Source organism: Pezoporus occidentalis, unplaced genomic scaffold (genome assembly GCF_034315485.1).
Source record: "Pezoporus occidentalis ecotype Australia unplaced genomic scaffold, CSIRO_AGI_Poc_V1 ctg68, whole genome shotgun sequence".
Classification (NCBI taxonomy): Eukaryota; Metazoa; Chordata; class Aves; order Psittaciformes; family Psittacidae; genus Pezoporus; species Pezoporus occidentalis.
In genome coordinates this window covers 124717-148833 of record NW_026916030.1, presented here as the reverse complement: position 1 = coordinate 148833, position 24117 = coordinate 124717, and the positions used below count along the sequence as shown (strand labels likewise).

General features: G+C 49.9%; 5 protein-coding genes and 3 non-coding genes across 9 annotated transcripts; 3 read left to right on the top strand and 5 right to left on the bottom strand.

The window, feature by feature from the left end:
- Positions 1-47: 47 nt before the first annotated feature.
- Positions 48-3024, bottom strand: SURF2 (surfeit 2). The gene is made up of 6 exons (XM_062641073.1): positions 2883-3024; positions 2471-2625; positions 2148-2251; positions 1550-1741; positions 834-1000; positions 48-148 (listed from the first exon to the last, which is right to left on the bottom strand). The coding sequence occupies exons 1-6, from the start codon at positions 2988-2990 to the stop codon at positions 65-67; spliced, it is 810 nt and encodes a 269-aa protein (XP_062497057.1). The 5' UTR covers positions 2991-3024; the 3' UTR covers positions 48-64.
- A 50-nt stretch (positions 3025-3074) lies between these two features.
- LOC134175303 (surfeit locus protein 1) lies at positions 3075-7962 on the top strand. The gene is made up of 9 exons (XM_062641072.1): positions 3075-3137; positions 3821-3902; positions 4017-4144; positions 4508-4590; positions 5368-5559; positions 5859-5931; positions 6315-6477; positions 7221-7302; positions 7545-7962. The coding sequence occupies exons 1-9, from the start codon at positions 3075-3077 to the stop codon at positions 7609-7611; spliced, it is 933 nt and encodes a 310-aa protein (XP_062497056.1). The 3' UTR covers positions 7612-7962.
- Positions 7963-8721: 759 nt separating this feature from the next.
- RPL7A (ribosomal protein L7a) lies at positions 8722-13070 on the bottom strand. The gene is made up of 8 exons (XM_062641071.1): positions 12968-13070; positions 12307-12427; positions 11718-11867; positions 10738-10878; positions 10358-10437; positions 9890-10020; positions 9393-9462; positions 8722-8884 (listed from the first exon to the last, which is right to left on the bottom strand). Exons 1-8 carry the CDS (start codon positions 12968-12970, stop codon positions 8780-8782), a joined length of 801 nt encoding a protein of 266 aa, XP_062497055.1. The 5' UTR covers positions 12971-13070; the 3' UTR covers positions 8722-8779.
- Positions 10097-10169, bottom strand: LOC134175482 (small nucleolar RNA SNORD36). Its single transcript, XR_009969024.1, has one exon. It is a non-coding gene; the product is annotated as a small nucleolar RNA SNORD36 (small nucleolar RNA).
- On the bottom strand, positions 10593-10669 carry LOC134175485 (small nucleolar RNA SNORD36). The gene has a single exon (XR_009969027.1). It is a non-coding gene; the product is annotated as a small nucleolar RNA SNORD36 (small nucleolar RNA).
- On the bottom strand, positions 11939-12011 carry LOC134175486 (small nucleolar RNA SNORD24). Its single transcript, XR_009969028.1, has one exon. It is a non-coding gene; the product is annotated as a small nucleolar RNA SNORD24 (small nucleolar RNA).
- On the top strand, positions 13070-22033 carry MED22 (mediator complex subunit 22). 2 transcript variants are annotated; one of them, XR_009968966.1, is made up of 5 exons: positions 13070-13231; positions 13314-13394; positions 15706-15914; positions 19960-20278; positions 21922-22033. XR_009968966.1 is itself a non-coding variant. In XM_062641070.1 (4 exons), the coding sequence occupies exons 1-4, from the start codon at positions 13109-13111 to the stop codon at positions 20156-20158; spliced, it is 612 nt and encodes a 203-aa protein (XP_062497054.1). In that variant the 5' UTR covers positions 13070-13108; the 3' UTR covers positions 20159-20486. The 2 variants fall into 2 exon arrangements, 1 of the variants encoding a protein (XP_062497054.1); XM_062641070.1 differs by lacking the exon at positions 21922-22033 and having other exon boundaries at positions 19960-20486.
- SURF6 (surfeit 6) lies at positions 21364-24026 on the top strand. Its single transcript, XM_062641069.1, has 4 exons — positions 21364-21503; positions 21922-22137; positions 22703-22794; positions 23227-24026. The coding sequence occupies exons 1-4, from the start codon at positions 21392-21394 to the stop codon at positions 23893-23895; spliced, it is 1089 nt and encodes a 362-aa protein (XP_062497053.1). The 5' UTR covers positions 21364-21391; the 3' UTR covers positions 23896-24026.
- Positions 24027-24117: the final 91 nt, after the last annotated feature.

Below are 24117 nucleotides of genomic sequence, written 5' to 3'. Positions count from 1 at the left end.
AGGTAACAGCACCCACTAGAATTGTTACACAACAGGCTTCAGACCACTGTAGTTATCACAAAGTTTATTTGCCATTGGCTGCTTTCTTCAAGTTCCTGGGTTTTCGATGATGACTCTTGAATTTCTTCTTTAAAGGGCCTGACTGTTTCTGTAGAGAAAAATAAGTTAATCAGCTGATTTCCAAACCCCCAAGACAGCTTAGAGAAACTGAGTGTGCTTTCCTTCACCAAGTGACAGAGCAGAGGTCTTTCCCTGCCCCTACCCTGCAAGTTTGCATCCCTTTCTCTGACAGGCCTCTGGTTTCATTAGATACTCTGTGTAGCGATGAACCCAAATTTCACCCAGCCTCAACTCTCCGGTTTGATACAGTTACAAAGGATCTAGCCCCTTCCTCAGGGAGTTAAAGGTTTGTCCACCTTTTAGGGAACATCTGTCTCCTTCCCAATCTGGGAAAGTATATTCTTGCAAGGCAAGACCTGGCCAGCTCCTCAAGAGGCAGAAAAAGGGCTTAGAAGGACCCTGTGCCTTCAAAGGGTTTAATTTGTGTTTGTGTGTGTAAGGGACACACTTCAGTCTCTCTCTTAGGCCAGTGTGCAGCAGGATCCTGTCAATGGCCTCTTTGGACGGGCAGGAACAATCCTAGTGACTGCAGACAGGGTGAATTGCTGGTGGCAGTTCACAGCTCGGGGGACAGCCAGGGGGTGGCACATGGGGAAAAGTCATTCTGAGTAACTCTGCACCTTCTGCTGGTTCTCAGACAGGAACAGATCAAACATGTACAGGATGGGATCCCAGCTGAAGGCTCCCCTACTGCTGCATGCGGCGCGACTCACCTTTCCCCGTTTGTTGCCACTGGCTCTGCTGACACCTGCTCTTCCACCATCCTCTCTGTTCATGTCACCATTCTGCTTGATCCCATCATCCTCGCTGTCTGTTGCAAAGTCATCACTGCCCTTTGTGGTTTGTGGAGCCGCTGAGCTTTTTCTTGGAAAGAGTGCAGCTAAAATACAAATACTTAGCTCAGCATCGGCCCCCTGTGGCACAGGCTTCCCCCCGACTTTACGCTGAGGACATCTTAAAAGCAATTTCCAAAGATGTTTCCAGTCACTGAGCTCGTATGTGTCACTACTGGAATACTTGGGAAATAAACATGCTGGTTTATGAGGAGTGTGCTGGTGCTCTCACTCATCCCACTTCAGGGACTGCTCAGCACAGGCTGTTCTGGGGTGTCATCCCTGTCCCTCCCACAGCCAGGCAATACCCACAGCTTCTCTGAGACTCAAGGATTTGCTAGGAAATGAGGAAAGCAGAGATACCTAAAGCAGTAATCGCAGCGGATCCTGGATCCCTCCCCTAGCACCTTATGTGATCCAGCTCTGGTTATTACTTAGTGGTAACTGCAATTTCTTCTCTGGTGGTAGTAAGCTTTACTGAAACCCAAGAACTCCATGCCTCTGGCATGTAAGCAACAACACTATAAAGAAGCTGGGAGAAAATCCCTTCAAAAAACTCCCTTCAGGACACAGATGATAGTGATGTTCTCACTCACATGGGTACAGGTCACTCATGCTGTCGTCTGTCTCCTCTCCATCCTCATTGCTGGACTGTGGCTCCCAGAATTCCTCTTTTCTGTAAGGCTGCCTGCTCCTGTTCATTTGGTCATCAGAGTGCTGCATCCACCGCTGCTTCTGTCGCAGGCACGCCGGGATGTACTCCACTCCTTCCTTCTGGCACTCCTCATCTAAGAGAGCAGCTCTTAGGAAGGCCACCCTACCACCTCAGGCCTTTCCATTCCCAGCTCCTAGCTTGCGCTAAATGCAACTCAAAAGCAAGTCAACCTCCAACTCTAATATACATTCATGTAATCTACAGCAATGCTATGGACCATAATAGAGGGGAAAGACGTTTACACTGAGCCTGTGCTGGAGAAAACTGCCCTCTCCAGTAAGGATGTTCCAAGGTATTTGCTAGAGGCCAATTGCTCCCTGCATCTGGGATCTTCCTCTGTAGCTGAGGAGCACACACAGCAACAGCAGCACTCTACTGTCAATCTAAACAAAACTGACTCCCTTCACACAGATCTAGTGGAATCTCAAAAGTTCAGAGAAAAAAACTCCTCTGCTTGTATCTTCAGAAAAGCTACTTACATGTTTTGAGGGCCTTCTGATAGCGCCTCCCCTGGACATGAGACAGCACTTGCTCTGGGTACTTGTTGATGTGCCTGAGAGTCAGCTTGCAAAACAGCTGGTGCCTGACAAAGGCAGAAACAAAGAGCAAGCAAGAGTTTAAGTTTGCTATTTCGCAGTAACTTCTCACTTACAAGGCCTGTGCTCAAAGTTAATAAATATTTTATAAAGACTTTTCCAGTCTCCGAAAACCCACAGACTCAAGAACCTTTGTAAAACTCCACCACTGTATGTCTGAGATTGAACAAAGCATAAGCATATCACACAGGGGGAAGAATACGTACAGGTTCTTTGTGCTGGGCACTATATGGGGCTCAAACACGCTGTAGTCAAACTCTCTGGCTGTCTTTATCAGCCGCTGATACTTCTTGCCATTAGTGTAAGCCTGCAAGTCCGACAGCCGACACAGCATCTCGTGTCCCGTCAGCCTGCACCGCACCTGAAGGAAACGTCTGGTCAAGGAAGCGCAGGGGGTACCCAGCGCTGGGGCACACCCCGAGCCCCCACCAGCGCCCCTCTCCCGGCCCGCGCCCAACCTCCACACTGAGACAAAGCCTCTGGGCCCGGAGCTCACTGGGTCGAGCCCATGCGCCGCGGTTCCCCCAGCTCGCTCAAGGGACCCGGCCCCGGCCCCGGCCTCCCCTTGCAAACCCCTCCGAGAGGCAGCCGCGATCCCCCACAAGGCTCCAGCCCCACCCGGCCCGGCTGCACGAGGCTGAGCAGCGGATGCTGCAGCAGGAAGAGCCGCTCCGCCTCGGGCACCTCAGCCCCAGCGCCCGCAGGCCCCGCCGCGCGCTCCGCCATGCCGGACCAGCGCGCCCCACTTCCGGTGCCGGAACCATAGAGAGGAGCGGAGCCCGCCCGCGCCGGGACCTGCGCGACCGGAGCATGGCGACGGGGAGGCTGCTGCTGCGCGCGGGGCCGCGGGTGCTGCGGGAGCGCCGGGGGCGGGTGAGGGGAGCGGGGAGCGGGGCGCGGGGCCTGGGCCGACGGCAGCGGGACCCGGGGGAGCGGGGCTAGGGTTGGGCCTGGGGAAGTGGGGCAGGGCCGGGGGGAGCGGGGCCGGGCTGAGCCGCATAAGGCCCCCATCTCGTCCGTGCCCCGTCCCCCGCCGTGCTCGGCGCTACAGAAGCGCGCGGCCGAGCTCGCCCTTTCCGTTGCCGGGGCCCGAGGCCTGGCTGCGGTGCGCTGGGGAGCCCCCGCGGAGGGTGAGGGCCCCAGGTTCACCGCGTGGGACGCGGCGGTGCTGCAAGCGCGCGGGAGCGGCGGCAGAAAGGCTGTAAATGTGCCCCCGCGCCGCTGCAGCCGGGTCGGAGGGCAGGTGCCGCGAGTGCAGTGATTGCAAAACCGAGTTAGGCTGGTGCGGGTGTGCGCCCACGGCGTGGGTGGGAAGGGAAAGCTCCTGTGCTGTGCTGTGGCCGGCTCCATCACTGCAATTTGATTTTGATAAATAAGCATATTTTGTTATAACCTCACCAGTAGTGTTTCACAGGCAGGCAGTTGCTCAGATGAAACTTAAATTCACGGGTAAACAAAATTTCATGCCCCATTGAGCAAATAATATCATCTAGATACAAATTCTACAAAGCAGAGGCACAACAAAGGATCTTTCTTGTCTTTCATATTTCATATAGATATCACACTGCTCGATCAGAAGAACTTTTTTTGGATATCCCCTAACTAAAGCAGGTTCTGGTCTGGTCCAGCAGACTAAAGGTAAGGTGTGGGTTTCTGTTCTGTTTCAGCCTCACACCAAGAGGTGACATTTCTTGCAGGAATTTGGCATCTCTTCTCCTGTACAAATCCTGATCCTCATTCTGTTTTCCTCAGGTGTTTTTTTGAGGTTCTGCAGACCACAAAGTTCTACAACAGCTGCTGATGCACCTGGAGAAGATTCCTTACTTAAATGGGGTCTTCTCCTGGTCCCTCTGAGCACATTCTGTCTCGGCACATGGCAGGTACAAATAAATATTCATTTTTTTCTAGAGATAAGCACTTGAGGGCTGTCAGCTTGTTCCATCTCTGGCTGTTTAATCTAGTTCAAATCTCGTAGGGGAAAGATTTGCTGTTAATTTAAATTTCTGTTTTCCAAGTGTCCATTTGAAGGTCTTTAAAGGAGAGATTCTTATTTTTTACACTTTTATTTCAGTGTAAATATTTCCTCAAATTCAAGTCAGTAGCCTCTATTTTCATATCTCCGATTCCCCTGATCTAGGCAAGGTCTGACAAGAAACTTGTGGCAAAGGTTTTCAGGCTGACTGGGGTTACTGCATTGCTCTGCTCCACCCTGAGGAGTTACTTTTCTGTTTGTGTACTTTCAGGTTCAGCGACGAAAGTGGAAATTAGATTTGATTGCACAACTGGCATCAAGAATTACATCAGAGCCTGTCCCTCTGACATTAGAGTATGGAAGCTGTCACTGTCTGCAGAGCACTGACAGTGTGCTGGGGATAGTAGAAGCGATCCCTGCACTAATGAGCTTATTCTAAATTAAACTGCATTAAAATGAAGGCATCCGACGGGAATCGGAATGTGCAAGCAAATTAGAAAGATATCCTGTTACTTATTTATAGTAAAAGAATAAGTGAATGCTTCCCTGTGGGATACTGCAAATGCAAGTAAAAAGCATGAATGTCTGTTCAGGAGAATGTGATATGTATTTCATACCGTATGTAGTCCTCCTGGAGAAGGAGGGCTTGGTAGCTGGTATCTGTGATGTCCCAGGGGAATTATTCCTGCCACAGGAAGTCTTGGATAGCTGGCCCTGCCCCAAGCAGGGGCAGTTGTGTCAGATATGAGATAAATTTTTCAGGTCACGGGCATATGGCACAGCTGTAAAAGAGTTGAGTTGTTCTGTGTCATGGTCTCAGATAGGAGAGCAATGCTCCCTGTTGGCTGGACATATGTGTACTGTGTCCACCTGCTGATCAGCCGCATGTGGGTTACAGGTACCACGGAAAAGGACTGCGTTCTGCCTGCTCATGAGCATCTCAGTTTGATTCACTGGGACAGTAATAAATGTTAAGTCAGATGGTTATTCCATGAGGTGTTTATCTTTTGTTTCTGTTTGTCAGCTGTCTCTAGAGTGAACCATTTGGGAAAAGGAAAATCCCACAGGAAAATCCCCTACTTTGATTTACCTGTCGCAGCCATGATTTTATTTTCATCTTTTTCCATGCAGCCCCATGGAATTGAAGGAGTTGGAGTACAGACCCGTAAAGGTCCGGGGCCATTTTGACCACTCCAAGGAGCTCTATATTTTGCCACGGTCACTTGTGGAACCTGAGCGAGAAGCCAAAGCAGCCACACGGCTCATGTCCCACCCGGAGAATGGCGCAAATGTCATTACTCCTTTCTACTGCACAGACCTGGGGTAAGTTAATGAAAGTCTTGGCTCATGTGAGCAACTAGCTTCTGTTGTGAAAAGCTGAATCGTAGTGGTTGGGTTTATAGAAATGGCTCCCTCTCCCTTAAAAGGCATCTCTCAGTCTCTTTGGTCACTGAGGCTTGATTTGAAATTGTATTTAAATTCCCCTATAATGTGCACTCAGATGACAAAAACGTGGCACTAAATGTATGGGTTCCTTCTTTCTTTCATACTTCGTTCTAGGCAGCAGCAGCAGGAATGAATTTCCTTCCACTCATGAGCCGTATTTCTTTATGTAATTCTAGGGTCACGATTTTAGTCAACCGAGGATTTGTGCCCAAAAAGAAATTGAAACCGGAGACCAGGCTGAAGGGACAGGTAAGAGGGACACAGGGACCAGGCCTGTTACTCTCTGCCCCCTGGTTACACAGAGGCACTACAGAAAAATCAAGAAAGGCAGCAGCCATGTTCAGCATCATTGGGGTTTACTTATGGTAGTCATTGTGCTTTTCAAAGAAGGCAGACCTCTTCTTCCCACCTTTGTGTTATGTAAATGCGTTTTACAAACGTTTTTACAAACAAAAGGAGCTTGATCTGCTTTGTTTCCCTGCTGTGTTACAGCAGTGCCTCACTGTAGGGCACAACTACTTTATAACCAGACCTCGCGAGTGACGAATTGTTCTACCAGGACTTGGTATGCCAGAAAATGAAATAAATCTTGCAAGATTCCTTTTTTTTCCCCTCTGCATTCCACATTTCAGATTGAAGATGAAATTGATCTCACCGGGGTGGTGAGGTTATCAGAAACCCGAAAACCTTTTGTGCCTGAAAACAACATCGAGAAGAACCGCTGGCACTACCGCGACCTGCAGGCTATGGCAGAGGTGACGGGTGCTGAGCCCATCTTTCTCGACGCCGACTTCAGTAAGTCACAGAGAAACCCAACCACACATCCAGTTTCCATCGGTCTCACTCCCTTTCTGCTCAGTTATTTCCCCTGAGCACTGGGAAAGGCAGACTCGTAGGATGATTTAGGTTGGAAAAGACTTTTAAAATCAAGCCCAGCAAGGTACTGTATTTTTGTCTGTGTACTCTGCTAGGTCTGCTATTTTCAAGGTTATAGAGGCCTACAAGAAACTTGGAGACTTTTTACAAGGGCAGGTAGTGACAGAACAAGGGGAATGGCTTTAACCTGCCAGAGGGGAGATTGAGATGAGCTCTTAGGCAGAAGCTCTTCCCTGTGAGGGTCCTGCGCCGCTGGCACAGGGTGCCCAGAGCAGCTGTGGCTGCCTTATCCCTGGCAGTGTTCAAGGCCAGGCTGGACAGAGCTTGGAGCAAGCTGCTCTAGTGAAACGTGTCCCTGCCAGTGGCAGGGGGTTGGAACTGTATGAGCTTTAAGGTCCTTTCCAACACAAACCATTCTACTACGCTGGGCAGCCAGCGCTTGGAACGGCAACATGCTCAGCAGAGGTGCAGGTGGTGGTCAGTGCCTTGAGCACAACCAGCCCCTTGCCACCTGCCCTACAGCTCTCGCTTTGCTGCTGATTTGGGAATACCATAACCTGAGGAAGAGGAGCACTGTCTATGTAAATTAACGCCTTCACACCCCGCAGCAAGGACAGCTCTGCATGGTGCAGGTATAGGTTTAACTCCTATTGTACTTGCAGGAAGCACAGTTCCTGGAGGGCCCATTGGAGGCCAGACACGAGTGAGCCTGAGAAACGAGCACATGCAGTACATCATCACCTGGTAAGTTACCCAGGCAGCATGGGGCTGACCTTCCACAAGTTTCTTTTGCATGTAAAGCTCTGCCTGGCATTCTGGCTCCCGCATCAGTGCAACTGCATGAGCTCTTAAGCTGTAATAGTCTGAAGGTTTAACCCAAGTAACATCCTCAAGGTGATTTGAAGTAATTATGGGTTTTGCACTGCAGCAGACTTAGGAAGGTCCAGCTCATCTGGAAAAGGTGTAAATGCAGTTTTCTTTCATAGGTATGGCTTATGTGCTGCAACTGCATTCCTGTGGTACAGAAAATTTGTACAGAAGATACCTCTATGAGGGGAAGAGCAAGTCTCTTCTGTACTGCAGTCAAGAGCAGACTTTTCTGGAAGATAGCAGTCCGATCAGTCCTGAGGAACTGCAGCACAGTTTTAGGGCAACATGTGCTGTAAAGGTGCACAGCTATCAAGCTGCAAATAAGACTTTAAGTAACAGATGCAGACTCTAAGCTCCTGCCAGCATTATATAGCTGCAGCTTGGATGCACTGAACTTGAAAGCATCAGTTGAGACTTCCAGGGAAGCTGGTTTACACATTAATCTTAAGGATACATGTTTCTTTTGTGGCTGGTGGTAAGCTACAGCATTTTAACTTCTCCATATCTGTACCTTCCAAAAGATGGAATGGTTTCTTCACAGAGTCAGGAGTGGTTCATAGCAGTTGCATCAGAATAAACAAAGACGGATTTCATGTGCTTGCGTTGTGACTTCCATTGTGCAGCTTGCATCCAGTGACTGAAAGAACAGCTATTGCAGATGCTCAAGTCGAGGTGAGTCAGGCAGCCTGGGGCTTTGCAAAAGCATGCTGAGGGCTACTGAAAACAAGCAGCAGCTCCCACAGCTATAGCCTTGTAAAACAGGGCAGCCTCCCACAATACCAAGAGACCAAGTCATCAGGGAGGAAAGAGCACAGGGTGATCTAGACTTCCCCCTGCTTTCAGCCTGCCTTCCCTGGCCATTCCTGCCCTGGCAGAGGCATGAGACACCTCCCCATATGAGGTGTCTATCTGGTTAGTATGCTAAAATGAAGTATCACCCTTTATCACCCATAATGTAACCCAGTTGTAAGTACTAATGGAGATGTCCTGGAGCAATTTTCAATTGAGACACACTTGCATATGCAAGCTGGACTTAAAGCCAAAAGCAGCCCAGCACATTCAACTGTATGGTCACAGAGTACATGTAGCGAAGCTGCTGTAGATGAACTGTGTTAAAGAACACAAATCACTACAGAAGACTAGTAGTTAAGAGCAGTTGTTCCAAGTACCTGCTCCATACTGCTGTTTGTGTGGCCCTATTCAATCATTTGATGAAGGCAAACAGAGGTAAGGCAAAGCCACTGTGCTATTACCCACTGCCTGAACACTGCCGTTAACAGAGACCACCAAAACTGAATCTGAGTTTTTATTCTTTTTATGTACAGAAAACATGTAGCCATCCAGTACATCTTTAACCCAGCTTAGTAGCCAGTTCTTTAGCCTTTGCTTTTTCAAGCTTAGCAATGCGAGCCACCGATTTTGGACCCAAAACATTACCACCCCAGTGACGCCGGATCTGCAAAGAAGCAAGAACAAGTTAGATACCCTATACCACCTCTTACTGCACCATTCAACCAACCTGCTCAATTCCACTCCTTTTTGCACAAATGGAAGAGCTCCCTCAACTAGGAAGTCTTACACATTTCAAGCCATGAACTAAATTTCTGGGCAGCACAGAGATACTAGAGTTGAAAAGTCTTTCCCAAGAATGGTGCTGGATTCAGCCATCATGTAATTTCTGGACTCGGGATGGAGTCAAGCCCAGTGGAAGCTGCTGCCCTCACTACAATCCTAGCCCTGTGATAGCTCTGTTGGCTTCTAACTTGGTGACAGTATTCATGTTTACCCTGCTCTGAGGCAAAGAATCTGCACGCATCATAAGCGAATCTTGCTACAACACACCAAACAGGCTTTAAGTTGATGTCACTATGTCTGGAATAAAATAATCTGCGTTTCACTAGGAAGCTTTTGGGATGTTAACAGTGTAAGACGAAAGGGACGGCTAGCAGCACAGAGAATCTTACCTCATCATATCTGTCATTGTAATTAGTCTTGACAGCCTCCACCAGCTTTGCAAGGGCTCCCTTATCCTCCCTGTTGGTGACAATTTTAGTTCCTTTAGAGCCTCTATTTAACATTTTCCATAAATCATTTGCCTCAGCATTTAAAACTCATAGTAGCAATGTGGTTTTTCAGGTTAAGCATCACCTGCAAAGGCTTAACCACTTCACCTAGCAATACTTCAGGAACCTGCACTGCTCAGGTTAAGGTTAGTAGTTTCATCTATGGATTTTCAGAGTAACCATTCATTTTGGTAAACCAAAATAATCTGCGTTTTCAAGGTCCAGTAATGTTCTTCAGGCAACAGGACATACGTATTCGATGTTACAGAGGTAACAGTTTAGGTTTACTATTTTATACTAGACGGACACAGGTTTGATATCCACTTGCCCTACAGCCTGTGCCTACGGACAGTCTGCTTTCAACCACAGAGAATCACTTAAGATCACAGAACACTTACGGGTTAACTTGGGTGAAAGCAATAGAGGTACACGTTTTCCTGTGGACCAGTCGCCCCAGTCTGGCTTTGCCCTTGATGATGCAGTAAGGCACTCCCATCTTGCGGCACAGGGCTGGCAAGAAGACCACCAGCTAAAAAGAAAAGGAGCATGCTGGAGAACGGAAGGAGAACATCTGTCTGTTCTTTGGATCAGCTTGGGCTGTGGCAATTGCTCAGGGTTAAAAAGCTCGTTTTGCTCTTCACTATTAATTCAGGTGAAGAAATTCACACATCACTGCAAGGGCCAAGCCTCATTGTAATATCAGGACAACTACAAACATGCATATGCATTCCAGTGCTGGTAAATATATTTTATGCACTCCCTTTTCACACAGTATGTTCTAAAATGCATTTTCACCCAAGTCCAGTTCTGACCTCAGCCTGGGTTACACGGGTAGCCTGTAAGATGTACTAGATGAGTACACATACCTCAATGGGGTCTACATCATGAGCAATAACTACAAGCTGGGCCTTCTTGTTCTCCACCAGAGTTGTGACACTGTTAATACCTGAAAAACAAGGAATAGGTAACCTTCACTCAGTCCATTTATAAGAGCTTTTATGTCAGCCTCATAGAACCAGCTCAGACTCCATAGCAGATTCATTACAAAAGTTATGAAAACTTTCCACATCCACTCAGAAGATATTTCCTGGACAATCTGCTAAAGCTCAGGGTTAAAAAGCTCGTCTATTTTCCTCTTCACTTTGAGATCAGGTGAAGAAATTCATACATCATTGCAATAGCTTGTCCAGTCCTGCCTGGCTGAAGCAGAGACTTTTTAGAGTCTCAAGTCCATGTACAAAGTTACCTGCTCGGAGAACTGGTGGCCGCTTAGTCGGAGCATCTCCCTTTCCTGCAGCTTTCTGCTCAGCACGAGCCAGCAGCCTCTGCTTCTTCTCATGCTTGTTTTCTGGCCTGTATTTGTGTGCCAGCTTCAGAAGCTGCGTAGCTGGAAGAGAACATCCACTGGTCAGCTGCACAGCCCAAAAAGCTAAGCATTACTTTTTAAAATACTGAAATGCATCAATGATCTTGGTAGTTGTCATCAAGTGTATTTAGACAGCAAAAGGTCAGCATCATCTGCACAGTGCAAGAATGGAGCACCTCCAGAGCACCTATTTACCTCTATATGCACCTCTGCTGTCAATGAGCTCCTTCCTTCACCCTTTGGATGAGTAAATGCCTGTGGACCCCCTCAGCAATTACAGTTAAATGTGGTGCACTTTCTCCTTTAAAGCAAGCAACTTCTATTACAGCATCTATGAAGAAATTGCTCTACATAGGTCAGAAATTTCTTGCATAGACACTAGCATTTGGAAAAAAACTATTTACTTCAGAAGTAAATAGTTCACACAAGACACTGAAGCCCTGTTTCAGTGTCAGCCTGCAAGATGCCAGCACTCCCCCAAGGCCTGTACACCCACACATTGCTCTAACTACACGTTTATTCAGATGAAGAACTGCAGGCGGTTCTGCAGCAAGCTGGAAGAATGGCCTCCTATGGAAACATGCAGTTGAGACAACCCTGGGTTTGCATCCTTAAGTGGGAGCTTTGGTATTTTCTATATCCCTTTTCAAGGTACACAGCAGCCATCAAGACTTAAGCCAGCAAATTCAGACAGCAGCTTGGTACGACATCACGCCTACCACTATTAAAGCCTCCCTAAAATGCTTCCAAAGATTCTCCCCAGCTTACCTTAGTTACGTCTTATTTCGGTTTCTTTCCTCCTCTGAAGCACATCCCATCAATGACCCAGGTCAAGACAACTGCATGTGGCACATCCTTACCTGTCTGGCGGTCCAAAGCCTGAGTGAACTGGTTAATGGCAGGAGGCACCTTCAAGCGCTTGTAAAGGATGGACCTCTGGCGCTGCAGCCTGATGTAGCGCGGCCATTTCACAAAACGCGTGAGGTCCCGCTTTGGCTGGATATCCTGTCCTGGAAACACAGAACCCTTTAATGCACAGCTGTTCCACAGCCATAGAGCAGCAGCATGGAACAGGCACGAGTGCATCAGAGATCTTGGTGGTGATATGTCAGCATTATCATTCAGATAGCAAATATTCTTTCACATCATCTGCACACCGTACAAAGATGGCACTACCGAAGTCTGAACTGAGTTACGATACTACATGCAAAAAGGAGAGATTAATCCCAATAGAACCATGGAATGAATCCAGGCAGTACAGAAACAGCACACTGGCCATAACCACCCATCACATAACTGCCCTAATGAAGGGCAGCACTTAACTGCAGGCAGCAGTGCCTTTATCATTGTCTCCACTCTCACAGCTTTATTACAGTACATGCCTGTTTACAATTTCGACATCTATTAACAAAATCCCCTGTTGACAGAGTAGCCCAAACGCTCACTTACCAATGCCAAAGTTCTTGGGCCTCTTCTCAAAGAGGGGATTGACGACTTTTTTGGCCTCCTGCTTCTTGACTACAGCAGGGGCTGGTGCCACCTTCTTGCCCTTTGCCTTCTTTCCTTTCGGCTGCAAGAAACAAACACACCCCTTTCTTCTTGTCCTTCCAATACTTGTGTACTCAAGAGCTTTCAGTCCCCCAGAAATGCATTTCTCCAGCCCGGCAGCCTCCAGCCCAGCCGTACCCTTCCAGAGAGAGCAATCCTTTCCCTTTGGCTTCAGAAGGTTTACGAGCCTCCCTGCTAGAGCCACCGTTTAAACCCGCGTGCTGACCCCCTCCGCCGCGCAGCCTCTGGCGTTCCGCAGTCCTGCGCTCCCCCAAACGGCCCACCGCGAGCCCGGGATCAGCCACGCACGGGGAGAAACGATGCGGCCCGAGCCGGGCCAAGTCCCGAGTCCCTGCGCTCCGCGGCGGGCGAGGAGGCCCAAACTGGGCCTTCCCCGGACCAGCCCCGCTTACCGCGAGCCGGGCACGCGCACCGCTCCACCCCCCTCGCCAGGCTACCGAACACCCGCGCGGTCCTCCCCGCCGGGCCGCGGCGCAGCGGCGGCGGCGGATGGCGGCGGATGGCGGCCGATGAGCCCTGCCCCGCCCCGGCGGCCGCTCACCATCTTGGGCTGCGAGAGAGAAGGGAGGAGCAGCGCCTGCCGGGAAGTATCTGCGGGGCGCGACGTCTCGCGAGAGGACGGCGGCACGCGGGGGGAGGCGGGGCGCGGCGCGGCGCGGGGCCCGGTCCGGCCTGTCCCGCCATGTCGCAGGCGCGAGCGCTGCCGCAGAGCAAGGAGACGCTGCTGCAGTCGTACAACAAACGGCTCCGCGACGACGTCAGGTCCATCCTGGACAACTTCACCGAGATCGTCAAAACGGCCAAGGTGCGGGGGGGGGGCGAGCGGGGCCCTGCGGCCCGCGGCAGGGCTCGGGCGTGACGGCGGCCGTGTGCGCCCTTCTCTTTAGGTTGAAGACGAAACTCAAGTCTCTCGAGCAACCCAGGGTGAGCAGGACAACTACGAGATGCACGTCAGAGCTGCCAACATTGTGAGTAGTGCACCGGTGGGCAAAGCGGTGGGCAGGGGCTGTTGGGAGCACTGTTGTTGGGAGCACTGTTGGGTGCACTGTTGTTGGGAGCACTGTAGCTGGGTGCACTGTAGTTGGGAGCACTGTAGTTGGGTGCACTGTTGTTGGGTGCACTGTTGTTGGGTGTACAGTTGTTGGGTGCACAGTTGTTGGGTGCACTGTTGTTGGGTGCACTGTTGTTGGGTGTACTGTTGTTGGGTGCACTGTTGTTGGGTGCACTGTTGTTGGGTGCACAGTTGTTGGGTGCACAGTTGTTGGGTGCACAGTTGTTGGATGCACTGTTGTTGGGAGCACTGTTGTTGGGTGCACTGTTGGGTGCACTGTTGGGAGCACTGTTGTTGGGTGCACTGTTGGGTGCACTGTTGTTGGGTGCACTGTTGTTGAATGCACTGTTGTTGGGTGCACTGTTGTTGGATGCACTGTTGTTGGGTGCACTGTTGTTGGGTGCACTGTTGGGTGCACTGTTGTTGGGTGCGCAGTTGTTGGGTGCGCAGTTGTTGGGTGCACTGTTGAGTGCACTGTTGTTGGGTGCACTGTTGTTGGGTGCACTGTTGGGTGCACTGTTGTTGGATGCACTGTTGTTGGGTACACTGTTGTTGGGTGCACTGTTAGGAGCACTGTTGTTGGGTGCACTGTTAGGAGCACTGTTGTTGGGTGCACTGTTGGGAGCACTGTTGTCGGGTGCACTGTTGGGAGCACTGTTGTCGGGTGCACTGTTGTTGGGTGCACTGTTGTTGGGTGCACTGTTGGGTGCACTGTTGTTGGGTGCACTGTTGTTGGGAGCACTGTTGGGTGCAGTGTTGGGTGCACGGTTGTTGGGTGCACTGTTGTTGGGTGCAGTGTTGGGTGCACTGTTGGGTGCACTGTTGTTGGGTGCACTGTTGGGTGCACTGTTGTTGGGTGCACAGTTGTTGGGTGCGCAGTTGTTGGGTGCGCAGTTGTTGGGTGCGCAGTTGTTGGGTGCACTGTTGGGTGCACTGTTGTTGGATGCACTGTTGTTGGGTGCACTGTTGTTGGGTGCACTGTTGGGTGCACTGTTGTTGGGTGCACTGTTGGGAGCACTGTTGTTGGGAGCACTGTTGGGAGCACTGTTGTCGGGTGCACTGTTGTCGGGTGCACTGTTGTTGGGTGCACTGTTGGGTGCACTGTTGTTGGGTGCACTGTTGTTGGGTGCAGTGTTGGGTGCACGGTTGTTGGGTGCACTGTTGTTGGGTGCACTGTTGGGTGCACTGTTGGGTGCACTGTTGGGTGCACTGTTGGGTGCAGTGTTGTTGGGTGCAGTGTTGTTGGGTGCAGTGTTGTTGGGTGCACAGTTGTTGGGTGCACAGTTGTTGGGTGCACTGTTGTTGGGTGCAGTGTTGGATGCACTGTTGTTGGGTGCACTGTTGTTGGGTGCACTGTTGTTGGGTGCACTGTTGGGTGCAGTGTTGGGTGCACTGTTGTTGGGTGCAGTGTTGGGGGCACTGTTGTTGGGTGCACTGTTGGGTGCACTGTTGGGTGCACTGTTGTTGGGTGCACTGTTGTTGGATGCACTGTTGTTGGGAGCACTGTTGTTGGGTGCACTGTTGGGTGCACTGTTGTTGGGTGCACTGTTGGGAGCACTGTTGTTGGGTGCACTGTTGGGTGCCCTGTTGTTGGGTGCACTGTTGGATGCACAGTTGTTGGGTGCACAGTTGTTGGGTGCACTGTTGTTGGGTGCACTGTTGTTGGGTGCACTGTTGTTGGGTGCACTGTTGGGTGCACTGTTGGGTGCAGTGTTGGGTGCAGTGTTTTTGGGTGCAGTGTTGGGTGCACAGTTGTTGGGTGCACAGTTGTTGGGTGCACTGTTGGGTGCACTGTTGGGTGCACTGTTGTTGGGTGCACTGTTGTTGGGTGCACTGTTGGGAGCACTGTTGTTGGGTGCACGGTTGTTGGGTGCACAGTTGTTGGGTGCACTGTTGGGTGCACTGTTGTTGGGTGCACTGTTGGAGCACTGTTGTTGGGTGCACTGTTGTTGGGTGCACAGTTGGGAGCACTGTTGTTGGGTGCACTGTTGCACCTAGGGCAGCCTTTATACCGCTCACAAGGACTGCTGCTAGCTGGCCGTTGAGTTGGCTGGGGAAGGCAGGGTAGCCTGGCTTGTCAGCTGCCGGCTTCTGTCAGAGTCCTCATTGAATGTGGGATTTTTTACTTTATTCAAAGCTTGGGCTGAACGAGCAGCTTAGGGGATCTTGGTTTAGAATTGGAGCAAAGCACTGTTTTGATATGCTGTGGTTTTTCTTTCTGCTACAAGGTCCGAGCTGGTGAATCCCTGATGAAACTTGTGTCTGACCTGAAGCAATTTTTGATCCTCAATGATTTCCCCTCTGTGAATGAAGCTATCAACCAGCGCAACCAGCAGCTGAGAAGCTTGCAGGAGGAATGTGACAAGAAATTGATTGCACTGCGGGATGAGATCTCCATTGACCTGTATGAGCTAGAAGAAGAATATTACTCGTCCAGGTACAAATAGGGCAGTGGGCTTCTGCCTCATGACTCCATGGGGTGGTTAGTCCACACAAACAAGTAGTCCTTAAAGTACAGGTCTTGAGAATGTTCCCAGCAAAACTTTACTCCTTTTTTTAATTAGGTCAAACTTTTTCTGCAACTAAACTGCCTTTTGCTTGTGGATACCCTACAGAGTATGAATATCATAGGGAAGGAGGTGTTCACAGTATCCAACTCTAGGTCCTTGCTGTATTTGGCTAGATTTGACAGATAATCTGCTTAGGCTTCCTTTGTAATCATTGTAAAAAGAGATGAATTTCCTTGGGAGTATAGACTTCTGTCTGAGTATCCCTCTGAAGGAGCCTCTGTCTCCAGAGAGGCTAGGTTGCTGAGCTGGGTTCTAATGTTAGAGGAAATCAGCACGTCCTCATGGTGAGTGTTTTCACAAGTGACCTGGTCACACAGTGTGCCTTTTTCCCTATAGTCCCCGGCCTCCTGGAGTCCTGTGGGGGTGAGCGGGTGAGCACTTGAAACGAACATAAGAGACTTGCTCGGTTTCATTGAATAATGAAGCGTTGTGATGGGATTTTCTACGGAATAACAAATTGTTACTGATTTGTGGGATTTTTAATATTTTTAAAATACTCTTACTTAGAAAACAGGGTTTAGAGGATTTAGACACACTATCTTTTTATCTTCTGTCATGCACTCCAGCACTTCTAGTTGATGATGCAGTGAAGTGGGAGAAAGCAACTGAGAACCTGATTAATTCGGCTGTACTGTCTGAGCTAAGCAAAGTCAGTGCAATAATGCTATGCCTTCCAAACAAAGACTTAGCTTTTAAAAACCTTACTTAAAATTTTAATGCACAGGATTTCTATTTTTACCTTTCCCTTCTTTCTAAAAATGCCGAATGCCTGTTACCCCAGCTAAGGCAACTAAACCTTAATTGCTCAATATTTTTGGAAGTTAGGCCATTGGTTTTGAGTAATGTATGTATTTTAAGAGTAAAAAGATGTTGATATGACATAGCTTAGGAACTGCTATGACATTGGAAGAGAACTAGAGGTAGATGTTTACAGTTGTTTTTCAAACTTTGGTCATTCTTGGGTGGAGGGGGAGCAAGAGATCCTGGAAACAGCACAGCAATGAAGAGTGACAGTCGCAAACCCACACATCAGCCCAGGCTCTGATGGGTCAGTGGTGCATCCCCTACACATGCTGTATCCACACAACAGTGTGACATGCTGTGGCTGATAGTGCCTCGCGTGTGCCAGATGTCACCATGCTGTCACCAGACTGACACTGCTGTGTGTCAGTAGCTTTGACTTTTGGCTTAGGGGGTTGTGGCCATGCTGGCATAGTCTGTTCACCTGCCTGGCACCAGCTGCTGTGTAAAGCGACCCTTCGTAACAGAACTGTTGTCTAAGAACAAGTGTTGGCATACACCAAATGGATTTGCCTTTGTGTTCTGTCTTGTAAGAGTGGTCAGGAGGTGAGGAAACTCTGCAGCTCTGCAGAGCTGTGATCTGAAACTTTTGTCATGTAGCACTTAGCACTTGTTCCTTTCCTGTGCTCTTTCCTGTCTTTTTCTGCACCAAAGAAATTGTACGTGTGTAAATATAGAAATAGTAATTTATTTAAAGTCCTTTTATAATTGGGGTATTAAGATATTTTTAATGAAACTTTAATGTCTAATGTGGAGAAAAAGGGTTTCTGTTATGTCACATAGTCGTAGAGTGATAATCACATTCAAATGGCTGTAGTAGCTGGTTTGCCCACAGACACACATTCTGTGTGGTCCTGGGAGCCCAGCTGCGATTGTCTCTTTGCACCATCTGTTACTTCCTCATGGATCCTGAGTCCACAGGATCTCCTTAAGAGGTGTGCAGTCCCATGAGGCCCAGCCATGGGTTCTACACAGGCATCCTTCCAGCCTTTCTCCCATGTGCCCGTGCCCCTGAAGGTCACTGGTTTATTTTAGGTTGTTCCTCCAGGGGAGGCTGCAGCAAAGCGAGCTCCCTGCAGCCGCATAGAGCTGCCCCAGGCTGCGGAGCTTTGTTCTCTGTGCTCTGTTCCTGACCACTGTGACAAGCCTGTGGAAGGGAGTGTCTCCTGTCCAGGTCTGTCACTGTCATTGTGCTAAAGGGGCTTAGGAGGCAGGCCCTTGCCATAGTAAGCAACTAACAGGATGTGTTGCAGTTGTACGGCCAGGTTTCACTGCTAGGCTTTTATTGCATACATGAGGGTTTTGATGAGGAGACCTGAAAGCAGGTCTTTGAAACTTAAAGATTGTTCTGAAGGAATCTTTGCTTTCAGTTCGTGTGCTCAGGCAGTTTCCTAAAGATGCTTCTCAGGAGTTTCTCTGCGCATAGACCTGGCTGCATGCCTCGAGGGGGGTAGTGAAGTCCCTTCCATGCACTGAGAAGACCTCAGTCAAAGGACAGAGTAGCAGTGGGCTACGGTGAGCAGTAGCTGCTTGTTGACCCTAACTTTTGAGGAGCATAAGGTGAGAGGTGAAGCTCAGACTTTTGGAATTGTTCTATCTCAAGTAGCAGGAGAAGTGGTTATGCTTCTGATGGAGCTAGAATGTTGTTAGTAACTCCCCTGCCCATATGGGGTGGATGCTGTGACCGGGTTCTCCTGGGAAAGCCTGGCCTGAGGTCTAAGGCTGACAGAAGAATTGTAGTTCTGGTCGGGTCCTGAAGGTCTTTGCTAGTTGAACTCAGCTGCACTGTGTGTTGGGGGCTGTAGGGAAGAGTGATCTTCTAAGGGATTTTACAAAGGCTCCAGGTACAAAACCTGCATCCACTGCTTTCCCACTTCTACTGCAAACCTGGTCGACGATGCTGCCAGAAAAGAGCTTAGAGTTAGATGCTTGCAACTCGTGCTTTGTGTGCTTATTCCCCAAAGCGGTAACTCCAAGCCCAGCTTGCCTTCTCTCATCCTCAACCCCAAACCTGCATTTATGTTCCATTGTTCCCATCTCTGGGACCATGGAGTCCGTCTTGAGTGTGGGGTTAGATCTCAGCACGTTTCATGCTTGTGCAATTTGAAGTGTCTCGTATTTCTACACTTAAAATATTTCCTGAAGCATCTATTCAAGTCCATACATTAAAAATGTAAATAAAGCTGCAACAACAAAATCACTTGACCCACTGGGTTTGTTTTACTCTGAACACAAGCTGCTTTCTGCTCTAGCACTCATTTTGTCTTGGGTGTCTCCTATGTGTGCAGCTTCTTCCTCTGAGGAATTGTTTTGGTTTTGTTGTGGTTTCTTCCGTGATTTTCCTTTATAGTTTTGGCCTTTCCACCTTGTCTTTTTCTCAGAGCACAGACCAGAGTTAGCCAGTTCTGTACAAAACATCCCTTCCCACAGTGCTGGCTTACCCGGCTCCACAGTCTGCAGTGGGCAAACCCAGCAGCTGCTTTTAGCAGTTCTGTTGGCTCAGGTTCTGCTGAATAGGAGCCTTCAGTACCTTGTGGTCTGGGCAGCTTCGAGAGAAGACCCAGAGCTGCTGCAGAGCTTTTCTGAAGAGGTGTGCATCAGTTCCTTCTGTGTCATGACAGGGAGAGACCCTAAGCCAGCAGTGCTAGGGGTGTTTTCTGTACTGAAATTTAGAGCAAGATTTGGTATTTTTTCCTCACTTAGGTTGTGATCTAATTCCAAGTAAAATAATGATGGTGTGGTCCTTGCCTCACTCAGACTAGTAGCAGGATTCCTATGGGGTGCCAGAACTTCAGTCCATATGTTTTCAGGGGCTTGGAGCATCTGGACTGGAGTTGAGCTCTGTTTCAGTTTGTAGCAATGATTCTGTCTCTGAAGTTCCCCTGATCTCACCAGACCCATCAGGTTCAAGACCAGCCCTGAGCAGGTGTCCTAGGGAAGGCGGGTGTCACAAGGCTTGTGATGAATTCCAGAGCCCGGGCCTGGCATCTAGGAGCCATGTTTTAAGATTTTCTCAATGCTTTGCTTCTGTCCTGCTCTCCCTTGCCTGCCCCTCCTCCCCCCCCTTACTGCACTGCTGCCTCTCCTTACTGGGTTGTTTGTTCTGTAAAGCTACAGTCTGTGTGACAGCAACGACCTCCCGCTGTGCGAAGCCTACTGGGGACACGACTTTGCCACGCTGTCTCCTGAAAGCCTCTCCATGCCTCTGTCGGCGGCTGTAGCAGAGCAGAGCGCGGCCGCCGCGCAGAGCTCCGCCCCAGCGCCCCCCTCCGGCCACGGGCATGGCGCAGGCCCCGCCGAGCACTCCTGAGGAGCATCCCCTGCCGCTGCGCGCGTGCCTCCAGCGCTCTGTGCTGCTGGAAGTCTTCCACCTGCTGAGCTGAAGAGCGTCGCCCATGGGCAGGAGAAGGCACTGGAGCTGTGTTTGCAGGTAAGTTTCTGCTCCCTGGACAGCTACGGTGCCTTCTCTACCGCAGGACATTGCCAAGAGTGTTCCTCTCCCATAAGAGATTGTTCTAACAAGTTAGAGTCAGGTTTGCTTTTACATGATTACATTATGTGTTGTTACATGTTGTGTTCATTTGATATCCCGTTTGTGTGGATCTCAGTAAGTAAACACTGGAGCGTTGGGAGTTGAATTTTTTGGGGATAAACCTGAGCCAAACCATGAGGCAATGAATGTTTTGGAGTATGTTTCACAAGGTTACGGACATCCTGCTGCTTTAAAACTCTCAGGATGGCATCCATCAGCCTCTGTTCTCTGCACAGGACAGTAAGGACCTTGCAGTGTTTCTTACACAGCAGGCTTCAGTGTCCAACTTGCTCACAGCCATTTGGGAAGATGCTCTCAGGAGGCCCTTACCAAGGACCAGTGTACTCCCTTTGAAGTGCAAAGGGCACATAGGAATGGGGTAGGTCCCGGTGATGCCACCTGTCGAGGCCACTGGCAGGAGCAATGGCAGGCTCTGATTGCTCTGGTTCCTTTCTCAATGTTAACACAGAAAGTTTCTATTAACGCTGTGTGAGCTACCCGGACGCTGGTGTTTGTGTTGCCAGCACTGTGTCTAACTGGGCAGTGGGGTGTGCAGAGCAGGGTGGTTCTGCTCTTCCTCTCGTGCTTTCCTCCCAGGTCGGCAGCCTTCCCCTCGGGCCGTGCTGAGCCCGCGGAGCCCGGCTTCTCGCGCCTGCAGCGCTCTGCCCGGGCCGCCTTCCTGAGCGCGTGCGTTTTGGTTTTCCTTCATTCCATTTGTTTTTGTAATTCGGTCACTCAATAAAGCTCTTTTGTATCCTCTGCCACGCGTGTGTTTTAACCGGCCTCCTGGAAACACGGCCGTGGTGAGCGGGCGCCGGGAAGCTCCGCTCCGGCCGCAGCGCGCCGCCGGTACCCCCGTGTCCGCCAACGCCGCGCAGGCTGCGCGCGCTGTCCCGCGGCCCAGCCACGACCAATGCGGTCCCGCCGCCGGCTCGCTGTCGTCACTTCCTGCTCGGCGCGGGCTGAGGTCACGTCCTGCCGGCGGGGGTGCTGAGGAGCCGCGGCGCCGCTATGGGCAGCCTGGCCGCAGGGCCGAGCATGGCCGCGCAGGACTCGTACTTGCAGGGCCTGGCCAGGAGGGTCCGCGCGCAGCTGGCGCCGGAGTCGCGGAAAAGGAAATTCGGTAACGGACCGCAGCGGTTCACCCCCTGCCGCTCCGGGCCGGTGCGCGGGGCCTGGCTCCTGACAGCCGTCCCTTTCTCCGCGGGTGCTTGGCCCAGGGGAGGCTGATGTGCCGGTTTGTAAGGAACAAGCCCCATAGTTTGTGCTGCAACACGGGGCTCCTGAGCACTCTGCGGTGTTACCCAGGGGAAGCAGTGGTCTCCGCTCACTTTATACACATGGCGATTGGATGGGGGGAACTGGGACTTCACTGAAGTGTACAAGCATGTTATTGGGCTATTAAAATAAACCCTATAATATGTAATTTTTAAAGGTTTAGAAATGCCATTGAAATACTGGAACTTCAGCGTTCAGTAATATCTTGACATTGTGAAGTGGGAATGTTTTGCTTGTTTGCGTGATTTGGTTTTGTCTTCTAGTGCCTCAGCCAGGGCAGTCTGAGGATGCTGGCAGGCAGATCAAGAAAAAGAAGAGAAAGAAACCCAGGAAGCAAGCTGAGAAGGTGAACACGCCTTCAGTCAAACAGACGGTCTCTAACGCAAACAAACCTGCTCCAGGACAGAGGGCAACTCCTCAGCCCAGCAAAGCATCTCCAGACAGTGCTGCGCAGAGCAGAAGTGAGAGCTTGGTCACAGGTGAGAATGCCAGCATTGCCATGGTCAGGTTAAAGTGTCGTGAGCTGAGGTAGCTGCTTTTTGGTTGCTTCACACACACGTGTAGTTCAGAAAGCCCTTAAAAAGTTCATCTGAATTGAAGACATCTTGGCTTATTTCATGTGTCCTCAAAACTGTTGTGCACATACAGAAATTGGGTGGCTCTTGGGAAAATGTGCTTAGCCTGAGCTGCACTTTTAGTGTATCTGGTAAGTCTCTGCTGCAGTCTCTGCCGTGCCGGCTCAGCTTTCCATTGACAGCATAAAAAGCCTGGTCACCAAGAAAACATCAGTGTCTTAGTTTCCACCAGCCAGGTACTTGTCTTCTGACAGCCACAGAGAATGCCAGGCTGTGTCTAAATGACAATATGGGTAGAAAAAGGGGAATTAATTCTAAAGAAACCAAAGAAATAGAAACTTTTGGCTTGTTTAGATTTTCCATTCTGTTCACAGCATCTGCAGAGTTCTCAGAGCTTTTTCCATAGCCACAGAAAGTTCTGCTTAGTTAGTGCTGTCATTTAAGTCTGTTTTCTTCCTCTTGTTTTCAGGGAGCAAAAGTGATCTGGATTCCCCTTCCTTTTCTGCGATAAATCTCTTGCGTCAGAGACTACATGAGAAGATTAAAAAAGCTTCTGGACAAGTATGAGAATTCTTTAACATGTATCCATACATGTGTTAATGCAATAGGCATTCTCCCTGGCCTTCCAGGGGTGTGGGGACAAAACTCAGGGTTTGGGCTCTGTCCATGCCCACAGGAAGTGCCAGGGGGTGTTGCTGGGGTGTTCTCTGGTATGTGAGAAGAGCCAGAGCCTGGCCAAGGGAGCAGTGCCCCCAGTGATCCGTAGTAAGAAGAGCACTAAGAGCCTGAAAGGGAGCGTAGCTATAGGGTGTTGAGAGAGGGTAAGGGGTTTGAAACACCTTTACTGTGCTTAGTGTCTCTGAATGCTGAGCCCATGACTTCTTGTCACAAGTCACACATTTCTTGTGAGAGATTTGAAATTGGGAACTTGAGGACTTTTAATTCTGATTTATCCCTGTAAGGCTCCTGATTTATGTCCATCCTCCTTCTTAGGATGATGCCAAAGAATTGTCCCCTGCAGTCCTGGAGAAGAGGCAGCGAAGGAAATATGAGAGAGAGAGAAAGAAGCGTCGAAGAAAGGAGCTGATAATGAAGGCAAAAACAGAGAAGAAAGAAACTGAGGAGGTACCGGTAGAGCCAGAAAGCAAAAAGGAGAGCAAAGCTGAAATCGTCTTCAACAGGGTTGAAGTCCATGAAGAGAATGAGCTGAGCAAGATCCAGAAAAAGAAAGAGAAGAGGAAAGCAGTGAAAGGCAAAATCACTCCTCTGACAGGCAAAAACTACAAGCAGCTCCTGAGCAGGCTGGAGACCAGGAAGAATAAGCTGGAGGAACTCAAGGATAAGGATGAGAAGAAAGCTCAGGAGCTAGAGAACAAGATGAAGTGGACAAATGTTCTCTACAAGGCAGAGGGTGTGAAGATTCGTGACAATGAGGAGCGCCTGAAAGAAGCCCTGAAGCGTAAGGAGAAGCGTAAAGCGCAGCACCAGAAGCAGTGGGAGAAGCGTACAGAAAAAGTCGTGGAAAAGATGCAGCAGCGGCAGGAAAAGCGTCGCAAGAACATTCAGAAGAAGAAAAAAGACAGGATAGAGAAGAAGAAAGCCAGGGCCCGGAAGAAAGGCCGAGTTCTGCCAGAGGACTTGAAAAAAGCTGGCTTGAATTGAGCTCGGGGCTCTGCCAGGTGGGGAGTAACGGGACATGGTCTGTCTGCCTGCCTGCCTGCCTGCAGCTGCGGCCCAAGCAGGCAGTGCCCGAGGAAACCCGGCGGTTTTGTAATAAACTTTGTAATAAGCCAGCCCGTTGTGTCCTTGGCCGTTAAATTTCCTGTCCCCTTCTGGCTGATACATCGCCACCATCATCATCATCATTGTCCCAACGGGGGGTGT